This window comes from Sus scrofa, chromosome 13 (assembly GCF_054392235.1).
Source record: "Sus scrofa isolate SSC_HxYL_T2T_F1_AM1 chromosome 13, Sscrofa_HxYL_maternal_Yorkshire_Landrace_v2.0, whole genome shotgun sequence".
NCBI classification, from domain to species: Eukaryota; Metazoa; Chordata; class Mammalia; order Artiodactyla; family Suidae; genus Sus; species Sus scrofa.
Genome location: NC_139395.1, coordinates 172,090,820 through 172,113,040, shown reverse-complemented (window position 1 = coordinate 172,113,040; position 22,221 = coordinate 172,090,820). Strand labels below are relative to the sequence as shown.

Sequence of the window (22,221 nt, the reverse complement as noted above, 5' to 3'; positions counted from 1 at the left end):
GCTGCCTGGCTCTCCAGTGTCGCGGCTAGGGCCAAGTGGGGGGACTACAAGCCCCCAGGGACCTTCGCGCTACTGGACGCCGCGGGTCCCGCGCTGCTGAGGATGCTTGGATGATGGGTTTCTGGCCGCGATGACCTTTCTTGGATGTTTACTTTGAGTTCTGGGTTCCCAAGTGAAAACTGCAGAGTCCCCCCTTTCCCTTGGATCCCTAAAATTTTCAAGAAAAATCTCTAACACAGCTCCCTAGATTGACGTTGGACCTTTTCTTGGGAAGTGTCTCGTGGCCGTGATAAAATCTGGGGGTTATTCAGAGCCCACAGTTCTCCACCCCTTGTTCTGTATATGTGGTCCTGGGACCTGGTTTGGTGGCTGCTGAGGAGAGCGCGGGGCGTGGGTGATTCCGTAGGTGCTGCGTGAGCCAGCTTCTTTGTTTTGGTTACAGCTGAGGCTCTGGGTCGGGGGCAGGTTGGAGGGTCGAGACTAGTCTCCACCGCCCAGATCAGGGCCTTATTTGGGAGGGAGGTTCTAAGAGGTCTTTCGGCCCTTTGAATTGTGTGCAAAAGCTATTCATTTTTCTGGGACGGTATATAGCTTTCACTAAATTCTCAGAACGGAATGACACTTCCTCTCCTACCTTCCCCCAAATGCTAGAAACCATTAGACAATGGAAAAACGTTGCAACTCTTCAGGAGAGCAACCTTGTATAGTTATTTCCCTCAGTAATCTTAATCTGGGTATAATTTGATATTGGTAGTTTCTCTGGCCCTTCCACCCTCTGATATCTGCATCTCTTAAATTCCCCTCACCAGCCCACCATGGCAGTTTACTGATAATCATAATAGTAACATTTATAGAGCACTTTTTAAATGAGCCAGACTATGTTCTGAGTGCCTTTTTTTTTTTTTTAAACATTATCTCATTTTCTCTGTGGAAGGTTATAAGCCAGAACCAGCTATAATGGAAAAAAAATAAAAATCATTATATTAAAAAAACCCCAAACATTATAAGCCAGGTATTATTATCATCCCTATTTTATAGAGTAGAAGAGCGAGCCCAAAAGATATCAGTAACTTGCCCAGGATATCACAGTATTTAGCTAGGGGAGCTAGGATCTGAAGGTCCGTTATATATACTAAATTATTTTATTGAATATTGTGTACCAGGAATGAGGCTAAATACTGTTCATATGGTTTCTCCTTTCATCTTCACATCAATTTAATGAATTAGGTATATTATTACCATCCTGTAGATAAATTTACTTTTATTTTCAAAATAGTTTGAGCACTTTAGGATATACTGGTAGGTTGTAAGCAGGTTGGTCTCTATCAAAAGATTAGTTACATTTTAAAAATACTGTCATTATTTAGGTACAGAATAGAGAAGTGATAGTTCCCATTTAAATGTGAAGAATTCCCAAATATAGAAACTTGAGTATCACAGATCTAGATATGATTTGATATTTCTGAGGGAAAGTGAATAATTTCAGTCTACAGTCATTGAGAAATCATTTGTTTTAGTTTTTCAACGATATTTATTATGCTCTGGTGTTTTCTAACTCTAAATGTGTAAGATTTTATGAGTATAATTTTATCCCTATGCTCAGCTCTTGTATTTGTGTTTTCTAACAGTTTCTCTTCTCTTTTCAAGGATCAGTGGTCAATTGGTCAGGGCAGGGGCTACAGAAATTAAGTCCAAACTTACCCTGTGAAGTTGATATTCATACTTTGATTCTGGATAAAAATCAGATTATTAAATTAGAAAATCTTGAGAAATACAAACGATTAATACAGGTAGGTATTGCTATGTGGAGAAAATAGTTACATGACTAGCTTATTCTTACAGAAAATGAAACAATCATATAACAAAAAGTAACTCTGCAAGCCTGGAAAGCAGTAAATGTTGCCTTACATTTAAAAAAATATTAGTAACTGTAATAAATTTATTTAGTAAATAAAATAATTTAATGAAAAATAAAAAATTTTTACATGACATGCTTATTACATAATTTTTTTTTTTTTTTTTGTCTTTTTACCTTTTCTAGGGCCGCTCCCACGGCATGTGGAGGTTCCCAGGCTAGGGGTCCAATCGGAGCTGTAGCTGCCGGCCTACAACGCAGCCAGAGCAACATGGGATCTGAGCTGCGTCTGCAACCCATACCACAACTCACGGCAACGGATCCTTAACCCACTGAGCAAGGCCAGGGATCAAACCCACAGTGGTTCCTAGTCGGATTTGTTAACCACTGAGCCACGATGGGAACTCCTTTGCAGAATGATTTTTAAACTTCTGAAGATGAATATATATTTGCTACATTTAAAGTAGACTAGGAAAAAAAAAGCATTTGTTAAAAAAACAGGTTGGGCATTGGGAACTATGTTTAGTCACTTATGATAGTGCATGATAATGTGAGAAAAAAGAATGTATATATGTATGTGTGACTGGGTCACCTTGCTGTACAGTGAAAAATTGACAGAACACTAAACCAGCTATAATGGAAAAAAATAAAAATCATTAAATAAAAGCAAAAAAAAAAGAAAACAGGTTGGAAAAATACTACTTTTTTTTTTTGTCTTTTTAGGACCACACTCATGGCATATGGAGGTTCCCAGGTTAGGGGTCTAATCAGAGCTGTTGCCGCTGGCCTACACCACAGCCACAGCAACACCAGATTCGAGCTGCATCTGCAACCTATACCACAGCTCACAGCAACACTGGATCCTTAACCCACTGAGCAAGTCCAGGGATTGGACCTGAAACCTCATGCTTCCTAGTTGGATTTGTTTCTGTTGCGCCACAACAGAAACTCCTGTATTACATTGTTGAGATAACTTTTTATTTTATGGTGAGGGTACAGATTTCATTGATTTATTCATTCAGCAAATGTTTATTGGTCCCTTCTTGTGTGTCTGGCACTGTTCTAGATTTTGATGAAGTCAGTGTAAGGACTCCATTATTATGAAGCTTACATTCTCAAGTAGTTGCTGTATTAAAAATGTTTTCTTTTAGTAGTAGTTGGAGTAGGTCTGATTGCTTAGCTTTTTCTGTGTTTTCCACTGCTTAGAAACAGCAAGAACTAATAGTTATGCTGAAGAGTATTTAGACAATGTATATGAAAAGTACAAACTGGATATGTATATTTGGGAATGTTTGGCCATGTGAACAAAACTTTTTAACCACTCTAATGTGGAGGTAATATTTATATTTTGCTCCTAAGCACAATGATATGTTTTCTCTCCACAGTTGTCAGTTGCTAATAATCGGCTGGTGCGGATGATGGGTGTGGCCAAACTGACCCAACTCCGGGTATTAAATTTACCTCATAATAGCATTGGCTATGTGGAAGGGCTGAAGGAATTAGTACATTTGGAATGGCTGAATTTGGCAGGAAATAATCTCAAGGTAAATTGTTTTTTTCTTTTTTATGGCTGCACCTGCAGCATATGGAAGTTCCTGGGCTAAGGGTTGAATTGGAGTTGCAGCTGCGGCCTGTGCCACAGCCATGGCAACACTGTATCCAAGCCCCATCTGTGACCTATGCTGAAGCTTTTGGGAATGTGGGATCCTTAATCCACTGAGCAAGGCCAGGGATTGAACCTGCGTCCTCATGGATGCTAGTCAAATTCGTTAACCACTGAGCCATGATGGGAACTCCTAGATTTTCTTTTTTTTTAATTTACAAAAGTATTTGTTGTGAAAAAGAAATTTAAGCAGTGTAGAAATAGTGGAATAAAAAGTGAAAGTACCCACTCCGGTTCCTCAGAGTTAATTTCAGTTAACATAAACTTTAAAAAAAAAAAACCTCACTTTGAAGATTCTCTTTGGGAGTTCCTTTTGTGGCTCAGAGGGTTACAAATCAGACTAGTATCTATGAAGATGCGGGTTCAATCCCTGGCCTCACTCAGTGGGGTAAAGATCTGGCATTGCCGAGAGCTGTGGTATAGGTTGCAGGTGCATCTCGGCTCCCGTGTTGCTGTGGCTGTGGCTTAGGATGGCAGCTGCATCTCTGATTCAGCCCCTAACCTGGGAACTTCTATATATGTCAAGTGCAGCCCTAAAAAAAAAGGGAAAAAGAAAATTCATGCTGAATTAAGCTTTGTGTATATGTTTAATGGCAGAGTGGAGAATATACTCTTTTAAAAGTCAGGAGGTCTGGATTCTAGTCCTATTTCCATCATGTAGTAGCTTTATAATTTTGGATAAGTTAATAAATATATCTGTGTTTTTTTTGTTTTGTTTTGTTTTTTGTCTTTTCTAGGGCCACTTCCCTCAGCATATGGAGGTTCCCAGGCTAGGGGTCTAATTGGAGCTGTAGTCACCGGCCTATGCCAGAGCTACAGCAACTCGGGATCCAAGCTGAGTCTGCAACCTACACCACAGCTCACGGCAACGCCAGATCCTTAACCCACTGAGCAAGGCCAGGGATCAAACCCAAAACCTCATGGTTCCTAGTCGGATTCGTTAAACCACTGCGCCACGACGGGAACTCCACTAGTCGGGTTTGTTAACTGCTGAGCCATGATGGGAACTCTGAGCCTGTAATTTACATTAATTACCATTCTAAGCGCCTTAACTGTTTTAACTCATTCAGTTTCATGACAGCCTATAAGGTAGGTACAGTCTTTATGCCTATTATACAAATGAAGAAACTGAAGTACAGAGAAGTTAAAGTAGCTTGCCTAGGGTAACACATTCAGGAAGTCAAAGAGCCAGGATTTGAACCAGGCATTTTTGGCTCCATTATTAACTTGTTAACTCTATGCTATACCAACTGTTGTGTGTTATCACTAAAGTTTCTTCAAGTGGTAAATATCTGGGATGATATGATCCCCTACTCTTAGGGGGATAATGAAGGTATAAACTTGCTGTATAACAACATACCAGATTCTGTTGTTGCCTCCTCTTCTAATAATAAGCAGAGGAGGCAGGAGGCTCAACTACAAGGAATGGGAAAAAATTTCATGTTTTAATTTTGTGTGCATGAAATAATGTGATCCTTTTCCTTTGATAGGCCATGGAACAACTCAATAGCTGCACAGCTCTACAGCACCTCGATTTATCAGACAATAACATACCCCAGATAGGCGATCTATCTAAGTTGATATCACTGAAGGTAAGTGTTTTCTGACTATGTCATTTCTGAAATTTTATACTAAAATACGAAGGGAAAGTGATCTAATTGGTCTAAAATCAGCCTGCTGTATATGAAGAACAGATTGTGTTCATTATGATAAAAATTCTAGTAAAGGAGTTCCTGTCATGGCTCAGCGGTTAACAAACCTGACTAATATCCATGAGGACGTGGGTTCAATCCCTGGCCTTGCTCAGTGGGTTAAGGATCCAGCATTGCTGTGAGTTGTGGTGTAGGTCGCAAATGCAACTTGAATCCAGCATTGCTGTGGATGTGGTGTGGGTTGGCAGCTGCAACTCTGATTTGACTCCTAGCCTGGGAACCTCCATGTGCCATGAGTGCAGCCCTCAAAAGACAAAAAAACAAAAAACCAAAACAACAAGCATGACCCAAAAATTCTAGTAGAGTACCAGAAATTAAGTATGAAACTTTTTGTTGTTAATTTCTGTAAAATTAGTAATAGATAATTGCTAAATTATCAAAATTAACCAGTTTATTCTTCATTGTTGCTGACTTAATTCTTTAAGTACATTGTACCTTCCAAGCTTTAAGTTTCCAAGAGAATATAGTTGCAAATTATGGCTTGTGGGTTATCTCTTCTTTCTCTCATTTGGAAAATTTGCTTTATACCTGATTGTTTTTGTTGTTGTTGTTGTTGACCATGCCTATGGCATGAAGATGTTCCCAGGCCAGGGATTGAACCCCGCCACAGCAGTGACCCGGGCACATTAGTGACAGTGCCAGATCCTTAACCCACTAGGCCACCATGGTGGTCCTATACCTGACCCTTTATTTTATTTTATTTTTTAATTTATGGCTGCACCTATGGCATATGAGGTTCCCAGGCTAGAGATCCAATTGGAGCTACAGCTGCTGGTCTACACCACAACCACAGCAACGCCAGATCCAAGCTGCATCTGCCACCTAGACTATAGCTCATGGTAATGCCAGATCCCTGACCCACTGAGCGGGGCCAAGGATTGAACCTGCAACCTCATGGTTCCTAGTTGATTTGTTTCTGCTGTGCCATGACGGGAACTCCAAGTTTTAATAATTTAAATCTCACAGCATGCCCGTGGCTACACTAAGCATTTTTTCTTAGACAAGTTTTTAAACTTTTTTGAGCTTAGAATGTGGATGTGGAAAGAGAGTTGGACCAGAAGACCACCTAGGACTTAGGGCATTAACAACATCTTTGATTCGTGTGGGATGAGAAATCGAATAAAAGCGATTACTTTATTCTTGTACACACCATTTTTGTTTATCAAAATAGACCTATTTATTTGTAGTCCTTTCATTTGTAATTCATTCTGTTTTTACTTTCAAGACCCTGCTTTTACATGGAAATATCATCACCTCTCTTAGAATGGCACCAGCTTATCTACCCAGATGTCTTGCTATACTTTCTTTGGCAGAAAATGAAATCCGGGACTTAAATGAGGTAAAGTTTGAGGGTATTTTATGGGAACCAGAAAGCTGGAACATCAGGAGAGATGCAGGAGAAGGACATGAGTTCACTTTAGAATGAGCATCTTGGAAGAAACTGCTATCAAGATGAAACACTTAGCTCTAAAATATCATTATTTTTCTTTACACTTTATTTAATGTCAGTGGGTTATTAAGGCTCAATTTCATTTGTAATGCTGTAGCTATCCACCGGACAGTGATTGCTGGTAGAGGGACGTCTACATTAAAGGGGTTAATAAGACACGCTGTGTTCCTTTTTGTGGCTGCTATTATGTTTTCAAAATAGGGTTCTCTTTCCTAGGAAATGGTATTCCCTAAGGGACTTTCTGCAGGAGGGATAGATGGCCATATTATTGGAGTTTTGAAAGTCAGTGGATAATATAAGAGTGTTACTTGTCACTTTTCAGAACAAGGGGAAATTGTTAAATTCTCAAACTGCCAAAGATGTGTAATCACCGGAAGCCCTGTGCTTGACACTGAGTAGTCCATTTCCTTTAACAAAGATGTCCTTTGTTCTAGGTCTCTTTTCTGGCATCCTTAACTGAATTGGAACAATTATCGATCATGAACAATCCCTGTGTGATGGCAACACCTTCCATTCCAGGGTTCGACTATCGGCCATATATCGTCAGCTGGTGCTTAAATCTCAGAGTCCTAGATGGATATGTCATTTCTCAGAAAGAAAGGTGACCGTGACCTCTTTAACATTCACATTTATCATGGACGTTACTGAAAGGCCATTTCTAGCTTATTACAAATTAATTAACTGAATATTTCTTAATTTAGAAATTAAGATCATTAGTGCAAAAAAAAAAAAAAAGATCATTAGTGCAGTCATATAGCAGTCTCTGTGCTGGTCATTTAGGATTTTCTCTCCTTTCTAAAACAGGGATAAGAAGTAAATATCAGCCTTAGAGGTTGGGGCTAATGAGTTTACTTAGTGCCCAGCCCAACAAAAATTTGATTTCTGAAAGTTTTTGTTCGTTTGTTTGTTTTTGTTTTTTGGCTGTGCCTATGGCATGTGGAAATTCCCAAACCAAGGATCAAACCCACGCCATCACTGTAACCAGAGCTGCAAGCAGTGACAACACTGGATCCTTAACCCACTGAGCCATGAGGGAATGCCCAAAATTTCTTTTGTTATTTGGCTCTTTAGAGCTTGGAGTTTTGGAGTTTCTATATAGAAACCATATTTGCCATGTGGGGTTTCATATCAGTCCCACAAAAGCTTGTATCCATCATATTGTAAAGGCAATATTAGTAATACCTTAGGACCCAATTACCTGTCTTTTTTTATTTTATTTATTTATTTATTTTATTACTTAATGAATTTATTACATTTAGTTGTACAATGACCATCACAATCCAATTTTATAGGATTTCCATCCCACAACCCTAGCATATCCCCCCACCCCAAACTGTCTCCTTTGGAAACTTGAAGTTTTTCAAAGTCTCTGAGTCAGTATCTGTTTTGCAAAGAAGTTCATTCTGTCTTTTTTTCAGATTCCACATGTCAGTGAAAGCATTTGATGTTGGTATCTCATTTTTGGACTGATTTCACTTAGCATGATAATTTCTAGGTCCATCCATGTTGTTAAAAATGCCAGTATTTTGTTCCTTTTAATGGCTGAGTAATATTCAATTGTGTATATGTACCACATCTTCTGGATCCACTCCTCTGTCGATGGACATTTAGGTTGTTTCCATGTCTTGGCTATTGCAAATAGTGCTGCAATGAACATTGGAGTACATGTGTCTTTGCGAGTCATGGTTTTCTCTGGATAGATGCCCAGGAGTGGGATTGCTGGATCAAATGGTAGTTCTAATTTTCAGTTTTCTGAGGAATCTCCACACTGTTTTCCACAGTGGTTGTACCAATATACATTTATCAACTGTGTACTAGGGTTTCCTTTTCTCCACACCCTCTCCAGCACTTATTGTTTGTAGACTTTTAGATGCTGGCCATTCTGGCTGCTGTAAGGAGGTACCTCATAGTGGTTTTGATTTGGATTTCTCTAATAATGAGTGATGTTGAACATCTTTTCATGTGTTTTTTGGCCATCTGTATGTCTTCTTTGGAGAATTGTCTGTTTAGATCTTCCGCCCATTTTTTGATGAGGTTGTTTGTTTTTCTGGTATTGAGCGGTAGGAGGTGTTTATAAATTTCAGAGATGAATCCCATGTCAGTTGATTCATTTGCAAAGATTTTCTCCCACTCTGTGGGTTGTCTTTTCATTTTGTTTAGGGTTTCCTTTGCTGTGCAGAAACTTTTAAGTTTGATTAGGTCCCATTTGTTTATTTTTGTTTTTACTGTCATTATTCTAAGAGGTGGATCTGAGAAGCCAATTACCTTTTATAACATTGACTCTGTGGGAAAATGCATGCAGAGTTCCAATTTGGAACTGGTAGCAGACATGCTTATTGGCCCTCCCATTCTATCTGTGAAGCATCAGAATTGGGAACTCCTCCTTCTCTAGATCATTCATGGTTTCTGTGGCTTGGAGATGGAACCCCTGTATGATGCCGGCACATAATTAAGGGAATCAGCTTTAGGGGAGGTAAGGAGCTGGGTTGTGGATAAGGAGAGGTGGAGTTAGGATAGTGAGAATGGAGGTGACTTTATTCTCTTCCCTCTGCCTCATTTCACTTCCTCCTTTTGCTGCAGGATTCAGGTATATTCAAACTAAGGAATTTAGGTTGTTGAGAAAAATGCTGCCACAGTTGATGTCTGAGACGACTTTAGTTTGTTAACAGTACTCCCATATTCTAAGACAACTCTGGAAATATCCTGTCCTGGAGAGTGGAATTATTCTAAGGGACAACCATTGACTTAAAAATTGATGGGTACCCTGAGCAGTGTTCCAGACATTTTCCTGGTCAACTTTGGAAGTTGCCCTGAAAGACAGGGAGGAATTTCTAGTTTTTGTATCTACCCAGTCTGTTATTTGCTAAAAACATACAGGTTAATGTTTTTCTCTATTATGTAAAGTGTCCCAGGTTCTCTCATGGCTTCAGGTAGCTGGATCTTGAGTGTGTGTCACCTGAAAGAGTAATGAAGAGTTACTCACCTCCATGGTGCTTTGGCGGAGGGCTTTCTCAGAGAGAAGCATAGTTGGGGAAAGACCAGCACCTTTGTGTAACACCTCAGTATATGGCATTCTTTCTGATTTTGTTTGGATCCCTTTGTCATTGTTTATAGGACTGAGGGCTAAGCTTTATCTCTGTTGCTTACAGATCAGAACTTACGGAGTAGAATTTTAGAGATGTTTCTTTTGAAAGGGCATTTAAAACATGTATAGAAGTAGAGTAACATAATGGACACTTAAATACTCACTGTGCAGTTTCAATAATTATCAGCATTTTGCCAATCTTGTTTCCTCTATATACCTTTTTTTCTGTTGTTGGAGTCGTTTTTGGCTGTGCCTGCTGCAGCCAGAAAGGTGGAAATTCCCAGGCCAGGGATCAAACCCATACTACATCATTGACCTGAGCCACAGCAGTGACAGTGCTGGATCCTTAGCCCACTAAATCCACCAGGAAACTCCTGTTGGAGTGTCTTAAAAGCAGTACGAGATATCATTTTATCTAATACTTTTTTTTTTTTTTGGTGAAATAGCAGTTTTAAATTCTAGTAGTTGGAGTTCCTGTTGTGGCGCAGTGGTTAACGAATCCGACTAGGAACCATGAGGTTGCGGGTTTGGTCCCTGCCCTTGCTCAGTGGGTTAACGATCCGGCGTTGCCGTGAGCTGTGGTGTACGTTGCAGACGCAGCTCGAATCCCGTGTTGCTGTGGCTCTGGCGTAGGCCAGTGGCTACAGCTCCGATTCGACCCCTAGCCTGGGAACCTCCATATGCCGCGGGAGCGGCCCAAGAAATAACAACAACAACAACAACAAAGACAAAAAGACCAAAAATAAAAAAAAATTAAAAAAAAATAAATTATAGTAGTTACTTCTGTTATATAATGTAAACTGTTACTTTAATTTCAAGAATGACATCCCAGTGATTTGAAATTAGTACGTTAGAGCTGTATGAATTTTAATTTTTTCTTTTTTTTTTTTTTTGTCTTTTTTTTGTTATTTCTTTGGGCCGCTCCCACGGCATATGGAGGTTCCCAGGCTAGGGGTCAAATCGGAGCTGCAGCCCCCGGCCTACGCCAGAGCCACAGCAACGCGGGATCCAAGCCACATCTGCAACCTACACCACAGCTCACGGCAACGACGGATCGTTAACCCACTGAGCAAGGGCAGGGATTGAACCCGCGACCTCATGGTTCCTAGTCGGATTCGTTAACCACTGCGCCACAACGGGAACTCCTGAATTTTAATTTTTTCTTTGAATTGACAGGGAGATATTTTTATCTAGGGAAAAAATATTTTATGGATTAATAAATTTGTATAATAGTATGTTTATTGATGAATATGAAACAAAGGCAGAAAAACAGATTTTTTTTTTTTTTTTTTTGCTTTTTTTTTTAGGGCCGCACTTGCAGCATATGGAGGTTCCTAGGCTAGGGGTTCAGTCGGAGTTACAGCTGTCGGCCTTTGCCATGGCCAAAGCAATGCTGTATCTGAGCCTCGCTTTCAACCTACACCACAGCTCAGGGCAATGCCAGATCCTTAACCCACTGAGCGAGGCCAGGGATCAAGCTCATGTCCTCATGAATCCTCGTTGGGTTCGTGGACACTGAGCCACAATATGAACTCCCCCGCAAAAAAAGATCTTATAGTAGTTTTGGGTTTTTTTTTTTTTTTTTTTTTTTTTTGCAAATTCAATTACCTGTGTTTTTATGGTTTAGCATAATTTATTTATGTCTCTATGTGTCTATAATTTTAGATATTGAATGAGTTTTAGTGTTAAATTATTATTTTTTAAAATGTTATCAAATTATAGTTGATTTACAGTGTTGTGATTTCTGCTGTATAGGCAGGTGACTCAGCTATATATATATGGATATATGTATATATGTGTATTTAAGTACATATATATGTGTATGTATATATATATTCTATTTCATATTCTTTTCCATTATGGTTTATCACAGGATATTGAATGTAATTCCCTGTGCTTTGCCGTAGGACCTTGTTTATCCATCCTATATATGTACTAGTTTGCTTCTGCTAATCCCAAACTCCCACTCATCCCTCTTTTCACTCCCACCACAAGTCTGTTCTCTCTGTCTGTGAGTCTATTTCTGTTTCTTAGATATATTCATTTGTGTGATATTTTAGATTTCACATGAAAGTGATACCATATTGTCTTTCTATTTCTGACTTACTTTGCCTAGTATAATAATCTCTGGTTCCATCCATATTACTACAGATGGCATTATTTCATTATTTTTTCATGGCTGAGTAATATCCCATTGTCTACACATACGATATCTTCTATATCCATTCATCTGTCATTGGGCATTTAAGTTTTTTCCATGTCTTGGATGTTATTATTATTATTATTTGCTTTTTTTAGGGCCACACCCGAGGCGTATGGAGGTTCCCAGGCTAGTGGTTGAATAGGAGCTATAGCCGCTAGCCTATGCCACAGCCACAGCAATGTGGGATTTGAGCCACATCTGCAACCTACCCCACAGCTCACAGAAACGCTGTATCTTTAACCCATTCAGTGAGGCCAGGAATTGAACCTGAAACTTGATGGTTCCTAGTTGGAGTCATTTCCAATGGGCCACAATGGGAACTCCTGTCTTGGATATTATAAATAGTGCTGCTATGAACATAAGAGTGCATGGTATCTTTTGGAGTTAGAGTTTTGTCCAGATATATGCTTAGGAGTGGGATTGTTGGATTGTTTTCTGTTTTTTGAGGAACCTCCATATTGTTTTCCACAGTGGTTGTACCATTTTATATTCCTACCACCAGTGTAGGATGGTTCCCTTTTCTCTACACCCTCTCCAGCATTTATTATTTATAGACTTTTTAATGATGGCCATTTTGGCCTGTGTGAGGTGGTAGGTACCTCATTGTAGTTTTGATTTGTATTTTTCTAATAATTAGTGATGATGAGGATGTTTTCATGTTCCTGTTGGCCATCTGTATGTCTTTTTGGAGAAATGTCTATTTAGGTCTTCTGTCCATTTTTTGATTTGCATGCTCATGTTTTTTTTTTTTTTTTTTTTTGGTTTTTTTGCCTTTTCTAGGGCTGCTCCTGCGGCATATGGAGGTTCCCAACTAGGGGTCTAATTGGAGCTGTAGCCACCGGCCTACGCCAGAGCCACAGCAACTCGGGATCTGAGCCGGCCTACACCACAGCTCACAGCAATGCTGGATCCTTAACCCACTGAGCAAGGCCAGGGATCGAACCTGCAACCTCATGGTTCTTAGTTGGATTCGTTAACCACTGTGCCACAATGGGAACTCCTTGTTTTTTTTGTTTTTGAGTTGTATGAGCTGTTTGTATATTTTAGAAATTAAGCCCTTGTCAGTTGTGTCATTTGCAAATATTTTCTCCCAGTCTGCAGATTGTCTTTTCATTTTGCTTATGGTTTCCTTTGCTATACAAAAGCTTATAAGTAAAAGTCTCATATGTTTATTTTTGCTTTTATTTCTGTTGCTTCGGGAAACAGATTTTATAGTAGTTGATGCACCACAGTTTGTGGTCTTCCTCACACACTTGAATTATGGAATATTCAAGTCTGAACCTTCTTCTGTATCCACTTACTTTACTTCCCTCCCAAGCTGCAAATCATCTATATCCTGGAAATGTTGCTTGTTAGCTGTTATTCAAGTTGGTGATTGTCCTTTACTATGGACCTTTTTTTGGGAAAACAGCCATTTGACTAACCATTTGCTTTGTAGGGGCAATTCTATGTTTTGGAAACTTAGAGCAGATTTCATGAAGATTCTGAGTGATCCTGGTCCACAGGAATGTAGACATGGAAGAAATACTTCTAATGTGTGTGTTTTTTTTTGTCTTTTTAGGGCCTCACCTGAGGCATATGGAGGTTCCCAGGCTAGGGGTCGAATCGGAGCTGTGGCCACTGGCCTATGCCACAGCCACAGCAACATCAGATCTGAGCTGTGTCTGTGACCTATACCACAGATCACAGCAATGCCAGATCCTTAACCCACTGAGCGAGGCCAGGGATCTAACCTGTGTCCTCGTTGATGCTTGTCATATTCGTTTCCGTTGAGCCACAACGGGAACTCCAACTTCTAATTATTTTTATTAAGTAGAATAAAAAATTTTTTGGAGTGTCCATCATGGCTCAGTGGTTAACGAATCCGACTAGGAACCGTGAGGTTTCCGGTTTGATCTGTGGCCTCACTCAGTAGGTCGCAGATGTGGCTCCAATCCCGAGTTGCTGTGGCTGTGGCGTAGGCTGGCTGCTACCGTCGTAGATTGGACCCTTAACTTGGGAACCTCCATATGCCGCCAGTGTGGCCCTAGAAAAGACAAAAAAAATTAAAAAATAAAAATAAAAAATTTTATCGTTAGACGAGATTGGTATTACATGACTTCAGTTAATCAGCTTGGTATAAACAGTTTTTCCTTTCTTGTGACATTGGCACATCATAGAAAACTAAACTCACTCTCTTTTATTGTGCCAAGACTCTCCTGCATAAGTCATAGCAAACTATCAAAAGGATCAGTTTTGTTTCAGTCTGTAATACACCTTGGATAGGATTGACAGTTTTGGACTGTACAGTTTTTTTTTTTTTTTTTTTTTTTTTTGTAGAGCCTCATATGCATCATATGGAGGTTCCCAGGGTAGGGGTTGAATTGGAGCTGTAGCTGCCAGCCTACACCACAGCCACAGCAACGCCAGATCCAAGCTGCATCTGCGACCTACACCACTGCTCACGGCAATGCCAGATCCTTAGCCCACTGCGACCTCTTGGTTCCCAGTGGGATTTGTTTCCACTGTGCCATGACAGGAACTCCTGGACTCTACAGTTTTTTGCATGATGTGGATACTTTAATATGAGGATTTGAGAAAATGATTTTGGATTGGAAATGATTTTTGAACTATTTGCTATGCTAAGTTAATGATATAAAACCAGAGAAACAAAATATACCAAAATAATCCAATTTCAGCTTCAAGTTGAGGGGCAGATTTAAAAATGTTGAAGTTTGGACTTCTCTTGTGGCCCAGTGGTTGAGGATCCAGCACTGTCACTGCAACGGCTTGGGTTGCTGCTGTGGCATGGTTTTGATCCCTGGCCTAGGAACTTCCACATGCTTCTGGTGTGGCCAAAAGAAAAAGAAAAAAGTAAAATTGAGACAAAGGCATGTTAATTTAAAATAAATTGAAACATAATGCAAAAGGAAACAGTTTAATAACCTTCCATGAATCTGTCATCCAACTTCAACAGTTTTCAATTCATGATCAAGCTTGTTTGTCTATACCTTCAGCCACTCCTCCTTTTCTGGTACTGTTTTGAAGCAAGTTTCAGATTACATATAGTTTCATTACTAAAAGAAAAAGACTCTTAAAGAAATAATAATGCTATTACCACACCTCAAAAAATGTAGCAATAATTTCTTAATGACAAGATACTAAGTGCTAACATTTCCAGTAGTCCTCATAAATGCAGTTTTTGAACATCATTTATTTATTTATTGTGCCACACCATGGCATGTGGAAGTTCCCGGGCTGGGGATTGAACCCATGTCATAGCAGTGACCTGAGTCGCTGCAGTGCCAGCACCAGATCCTTAACCTGCTGGGCCACAGAACTCCTTAAATGCAGTTTTTTTAAATGGATTTTTGGAAGCAGGATCCAAATAAGCCTATATATTATAATTGGTTGATACATTTAAAAAAATTTCTTGATTGCTCTCTTTTTCAGGGTCTTGAAAATTTATCATTGGAGTTCCCATCCTGGTTCAGCAGAAACAATCTGACTATGAACCATGAGTTGTGGGTTCTCTCCCTGGCCTTGCTCTGTGGGTCAAGGATTTGGCATTGCTGTGAGCTGTGGTGTAGGTTGCAGACACGGCTTGGATCTGGCGTTGCTGTGCCTGTGGCATAGGCCAGTGGCTACAGCTCCGATTTGACCCCTAGCCTGGGAACCTCCATATGCCGCGGGTGCAACCCTAACAAGCAAAAAAAAATTATTATTTTTGCTTCCTCCATGTGTTGGCTGTGCTAATTGGGTAATTCTCACTCAGGATCTTGTGGTGAGGTCATATATGGGGATGGAGTCATTTGAAGGCTCAACTTGGCTGGAGGCCCAGGATGACACAAATCTCTGTATGGGTTCTTCCTCTCTTATTTTCTTTGCTTTCTTTTCTCTCTTTTCTTTTTTTAGTTGTTGAAGAAATCAGATTATTTGTCCTGTAGAGTTTCCCATTCTGCTTATTTTGCCAATTGCTACATCCCCCTGTCCTTTGATGTACTCCCCTCCTTCTGTATTTCCTGTAAATCGGTATTTGGTTGTGGAATTTTGAACAGATTTTTGTAGTGGGAAGTACTTTGTGGGTTCTATTGAGAGGCACATGGTATCTGGTTGTGTCTTGTGTTATTTTAAAATTTATTTTTCATTTTTTTGTTTTTTTTTTCTGTATTCCTAATTTTTTAAATTATTTATTTATTTATTTATTCATTCATTCATTTTTGGCTGCTCTATAGCATATGGAGTTCCTGGACCAGGGATCAGATCCGAGCCACAGATATGACCCACACTGCAGCTGTGGCAACACCAGGTCCTTAATCTGCTGTGCCACGCCCGGGATCTAACTTATATCCTGGTGCTGCACAGATGCCACTGATCCCATTGTGCCACAGCAGGACCTCTGTCTCTTGTGTTATAAGTAACGGTTATGATCAGTGCCTGAACCATTAATTCATTGAGTGTTGCAAAATGGTTAATTTTTAATTCTAGCATTCACGTTTTAAATTAGCTGGAATATATCTCTGAGGTAACTGTTTGGTTACTCATTGGTATAGTTTGTATAGTAAAGACAGTATTAATAATATTTAATTCTTCCCCTTTACTTATCAGTTTTTAAAAAATGAGTTGGTAATTCACTAGCATCCTTCAGCTGTTACCAATTAGCTTTTTTTTTTTTTAAAAAAAACTATCATTTTGAACTGATGAACTTAAACACAATTTATGTATTTAAATACTTCATTTTGACAGTGACTCATTGCTTCTTTGAAAATAATTTTAAAATGTTTGGAACCATGAGTACAAATCTTTGGATGTGCCCCTAAGCAAAAAAAAAAAAAAAAGGTTTAAAACGTAAGGGAAAAAACAAACAAAAAACATTTTAAGAGTAAGGAGAGTGAATCAGAAGGATAGATTTTTTAGAAAAAACTTGAGTGGATTTTGTTTATGGGAAATACCAATGATGCTATAAAGGTAAATTAAGAAGGAAGATCATTATTGCTTAAAAATGTATCTTGTGTAAACCAGTGCCAATCCTTCTTTATGTTCCCTAATTCCAGTTTAAAAGCTGAATGGCTCTATAGTCAGGGAAAGGGGAGAGCATATCGCCCTGGCCAGCACATCCAGCTTGTCCAGTATCTGGCCACAGTTTGTCCTCTCACGTCTACGCTGGGTCTTCAAACTGCAGAGGATGCCAAACTAGAGAAGATTCTGAGCAAGCAGAAGTAAGCCCATTTATCTGTGGCAGCTGATGAATTCACAAGTGAAAGTCTTCGTGGGTTTGGTAGGCTCGGGGTGAGTGCTGTGGCCCATATTTCTGGGCATTTGGACTCCTCATCAATGCAGCAGTCCTGCAGGGATCTGAGCCAGGGAGTGCAACCCAGTTTGCACCCCAGCAACTGCATTGCTGATCATTTCTTGAGTGGGGAGAGCCAAGTGGCATGGGAGAGTTGGACTTTTTAAAAAGCGCATTTATCCTTTTATTTAAAAAATTTTTTTAAATTTGTCCTTTTAATGTGAGTGTTTCATATGGGTTTTAAAATACTAACATTAAGAAGTATACCTAGAAGCATTTTGTAGTCACTTCTTTTATCAGAGATCCTGCCTATGAGGGTTTATTCATGTGTGTGCACATGACAGTGTCTGACTACATGATTTAAAAATAAGTTTTTTTTAAGTTTTTTTTTTGGTCTTTTTAGGCCCACACCCTCGGCATATGGAGGGTCCCAGGCTAGGGTTCGAATTGGAGCTGTAGCTGCTGGCCTACATCACAGCCAAAGCAACACGGGATCCAAGCCACATCTGTGACCTACACTACAGCTCATGACAACGCTAGATCCTTAAACCACTGAGCAAGGCCAGGGATCGAACCTACGTCCTCATGGATGCTAGTCAGAGTTGTTTCTGCTGAGCCATGATGGGAACTCCTAAAAATAAGTTTTTAGGCTTTTCTATCCAGTGCTTTTATTTTATTTTATCTTATTTTATTTTATTTTACCATCTCACCTGTGGCATATGGAAGTTCCTGGCCTAAGGGTCAAATTGGAGTTTGGAGTTGCAGCTGCCAGCCTGCACCACTGCCACAGGAATGTGGGATCCAAGCCATATCTGTGACCTACACCGAAGTTTGTGGTAATGCTGGATCCTTATCTCACTTAGTGAGGCTAGGGATCAAACCCACATCCTCATGGAGATTATGATGGGTTCCTAACTTGCTGAGCCACAACGGGAACTCTTCTATCCAGTGCTTTTAAATGAGACTTGGGTAATTTGGGGATTATTAAAGGTATGCACTTTGAAAGCTTATAAACCTTTGCCTTTTTGGCAGTGTCACCTAGGAAGCATAAAAGCTTTCTTTTTTTTGGTTTGTGTTAAATTACATCAGATGTTACTGATTTTTAGGTTTCACCAGAGGCAGTTGATGAACCAGAGCCAAAATGAAGAGTTGTCTCCTCTTGCTCCTGTTGAAACAAGGGCATCACTTGTACCTGAGCATTCCAGCCCTGTTCAAGATTGTCAGGTAGTCCAGGAAAGCGGTAAGGAATTAACTGATCTCTGATCCTTTTTCTCCAAGTTGTTTGATCTGTTTGGTTATCATAAAACAGAAAAAAGTATATATTTTCATTTTTTTTTTTGTTAACTTAAGTGAACATTTGGATTTTATATTTTATATATATGTATACACACAGATAAACATACGTAACTATTATGTGCCTAATTTTTGAAAACATTCAGAAGACTGCTGCCTTTTGAATTGACCTGGTACTTTGATTATTCTTATGATTTTTTTCGAGAATTCATTTTCTTTCTTTTTTTTTCTTTTTTAGGGCTGCACCTGCAGCTTTAGGAAGTTTCCAGGCTAAGGAGTAGAATTGGAGCTGCAGTTGCTGGCCTACACCACAGTCACAGCAATGCGGGATCCAAGCCGCATCTGCCACCATTATCACAGCTCATGGCAATGCCAGATCCTTAACCGATGGAGCAAGGCCAGGGATCAAACCCGCATCTTCACGGATCCTAGTTGGGTTTGTCAACTGCTGAGCCATGAAGGGAACTCCTGAGAATTCATTTTCTTTTTTTTTTTTTTTTGTCTTTTTGCTATTCCTTGGGCCACTCCCGTGGCATATGGAGGTTCCCAGGCTAGAGGTCGAATTGGAGGTGTAGCCACCAGCCTACTCCAGAGCCACAACAGTGCTGGATCCGAGCCTCATCTGCAACCTACACCACAGCTCATGGTAACGCCAGATCCTTAACCCACTGAGCAAGGCCAGGGATTGAACCCGCAACCTCATGGTTCCTAACCAGATTCGATAACCACTGTGCCATGACAGGAACTCCCAAGAATTCATTTTCTTAAAAATATTTGGTTTGGAAGCTCCTGGTGTAGCCCAGGGGGTTAATGATCTGGCTTGTCTCTGTGGAGGCACTGTAAGTTAAGGATCCAGCATTTCTGCAACTGTGGTGTAGATCATAGTTCCAGCTCAGATTTGATCCCTGGCCTAAGAACTTCCATGTGCCAAGGGTGTGGCTGAAAAAGAGAAAATAAATTGGTTTGGTGTTTTAGGCTTATTGGAGGAAATTACTGAAAGCCTTTCATTGCATTTTGCTATATTTCAGGGATTAGATTTCATTTAAAGGATACAAATGAAAAAATATGTCTTTAAATAATTAATGTTTCGAATGATATCCTATTGATTCTTTTAGAACCTGTCGTCCAAGTCAATTCTTGGGTTGGGATAAGCAGTAATGATGACCAGTTATGTGCTGTTAAGAATAACTTTACAGCCTCTGTACACACGGCAAGATATTCTCGAAATGACCTGCATCTGGAAGACATCCAGACAGATGAGGACAAGTTAAACTGTAGTCTCCTCTCTTCAGAGTCCACTTTTATGCCGGTTGCGTCAGGACTCTCTCCAGTATCACCAACAGTTGAGTTGGGACTGCACAGCCTTAACTTGGGCCTGGAAGATGATGATACTGCAGAGGAATCTGCGAAGGGGCCGGAAAACCAGGGCTTTGATAAGGAAGAGAAAAAGGCTTTTTGGGCTGCAAATGAGAATTCTGTTCAAATGACAAAAAGTGAGATCAGTACAGAGGTAAATAAGAAAGACAGGCTATTACCTTGTCCTGAGCGAGCAGTCCCCAGTGCTGTCTTGAAGGATGACAGCCACAGTCCTAGACCTTTCCCTGAGTCATTGGGACCCAGTGTTTTCCATACGCAGCCAGCTAGTGAAGAAACCATGTCTGAAACAGCTTCAGAGAAACTTCCGTGCAGGTTTTTAACCCAGAAATCTGTTGCTTTGGGAAAAGATAAAGTTGCCCTTCAGAAATTGAACAAAGCAGCAACCAAGCTTCAAGCCTGTTGGCGGGGCTTTTATGCCAGGAACTACAACCCACAGGCTAAAGATGTGCGTTATGAAATCCGGCTGCGCAGGATGCAGGAGCACATTGTCTGCCTCACTGATGAAATAAGGAGGTGGGTGAAAAGTCGTGTTTAGATGCTATTTTGATGGGTTGAGGGTGTCAGATTCTTAGCGTTGATTCAGAATGCTGTGGCTGGGACACTTTCCATACCACTTTGCCACTCTTGGTTTGTCTCCAACAATACACTTAAAGCATTTTAAGGGCAGGGATTGCCATATGCATTTCCATCTCTAGTACATCAGTTGGAACCTAGATGCAGTAGAGCTGTAAATGCAAGCCTTATGGACATCTGTATACCTAAACACAGAAGGTACAGGAAGTGTGGAAAAACTGAGTAAGTATAAAAAGGAGAAGAGAAGAAAGCTTTCATAGAACCCACTAGATGACATTAGAATTTTAGAAAATAGGAGTTCCTGTTGTGACTTGGTGGAAACAAATCTGACTAGGATCCGTGAGAATGTGGGTTCAATCCCTGGCCATGCTCAGTGAGTTAAGGATCCGGTGTTGCCATGAGCTGTGGTGTAGGTCGAAGAGGTGGCTGTATTTTATTGCTGCAGCTGCAGTTTCTATTCCATCCCTAGCCTGGGAACTTCCATATGCCTTGGGTGTGGCCCTAAAAAGCCAAAAAGTAAGAAAAAAAAAGAAAAGGAAAGAATTTTAGAAAATAGCAGGGACTGGGGTTATGGTAGAAATTATTTGTTCATTTCATGCTTCATATGTTTTAATGATTGTCATCCCAGGAAAATTAGGATTTCATAGATTTAATTCTGAGTATTAGTATTGCAGCCAACAATATTTATTAATATTATCAGGTGGGAGAGGAGGAAGCAGTAAAGGAGACTGAAAAGGGACAGCCAGAGCAGTAGGAAAACTGGGAATGTGTCCCAGCCCAACAGGAAAATGTCGCAGGAGAGAAGAAAGGTGCCCTAGGGGGCCAGAGACTGTATGTTAGATCTGGCCGCTAAGGTTATTGCCCCCAAGATTTGCCAAAAGGACTCACAGGACTATTCTTTTTGTTCGCAATGGTGGTTTATTATATGAAAGGATATAGATTATAATCAGCCAATAAAAAAGACAGCGGGGCAGAATTCAGGAGAGATCAGGTACAAGCTTCTAATTTATCTTCTTCCAATGCAGTTGTATGATGGGGCTTGATTCTCTCAGCCACCATGAGTGACAACACATATGAAGTGTTGCCAACCAGGGAAGCTCACTAAAGCCTTGGCATCCAAAATTTCTAATGGGGGTCAGTCATGTAGCATTGACCGACCTTAACTGCCCAGATCTCAGCTTCCACCCAAGGTCAAACTAATATATTGTGACCCAATGTCTCAGGTGAACAAAACAAGTATCACCAGAAAGCTTAAAGTATCTGGTGTGGGTGGCCCAAGATCCCAGGTATACAAAGATCTCTTATCAGGCAAGATTTTCCAAGAGCTTGGAGGTTATGTCCCAGGAGCTGGTCAAGACCAGTCCTATCTTTAGAATGTACAGGGTTTGAACACCCCAGGCCTGCTGAGTTAACCCTCTCCTGACCAATGAGCTTCCTAAGAAAAGCTTCAGTTGGTAGTGGGATGAAGGCAGCTTGGAAAGGATTGAATAGTGAATGAAGAAGTGAAGAGTTAGTGTAGCCAGCTTTTGCTAAGTGTTGCTTTGAAGAAGAGAAGGGAATAGGTTGCTGGAGGAGAATATGGAGTTAAGAAAGTTCTTTTTTGAAGATGGGAGATAATAGGAGTTCCTGTTTTGGTTCAGTGGGTTAAGAACTTGACATAGTATCCAGGAGGATGCAGGTTTGATCCTTGGCCTTGCTCAGTGGTTTAAGGATCTGGCATTGCCAAAGCTGTGGTGTAGGT

General features: G+C 40.2%; 1 protein-coding gene across 1 annotated transcript in view; it reads left to right on the top strand.

Annotated features, from left to right (window-relative positions):
• CEP97 (centrosomal protein 97) overlaps nucleotides 1–22,221 on the top strand; it is a 32,162-nt gene that overhangs the window by 294 nt on the left and 9,647 nt on the right. Inside the window, exons 2-9 of the mRNA XM_021070500.2 lie at nucleotides 1,648–1,790; nucleotides 3,241–3,399; nucleotides 5,009–5,110; nucleotides 6,456–6,569; nucleotides 7,115–7,281; nucleotides 17,002–17,166; nucleotides 18,344–18,477; nucleotides 19,646–20,420. Coding sequence (XP_020926159.2) covers nucleotides 1,648–1,790; nucleotides 3,241–3,399; nucleotides 5,009–5,110; nucleotides 6,456–6,569; nucleotides 7,115–7,281; nucleotides 17,002–17,166; nucleotides 18,344–18,477; nucleotides 19,646–20,420 — 1,759 coding nt within the window. The remainder of the gene's footprint in view (nucleotides 1–1,647; nucleotides 1,791–3,240; nucleotides 3,400–5,008; nucleotides 5,111–6,455; nucleotides 6,570–7,114; nucleotides 7,282–17,001; nucleotides 17,167–18,343; nucleotides 18,478–19,645; nucleotides 20,421–22,221) is intronic.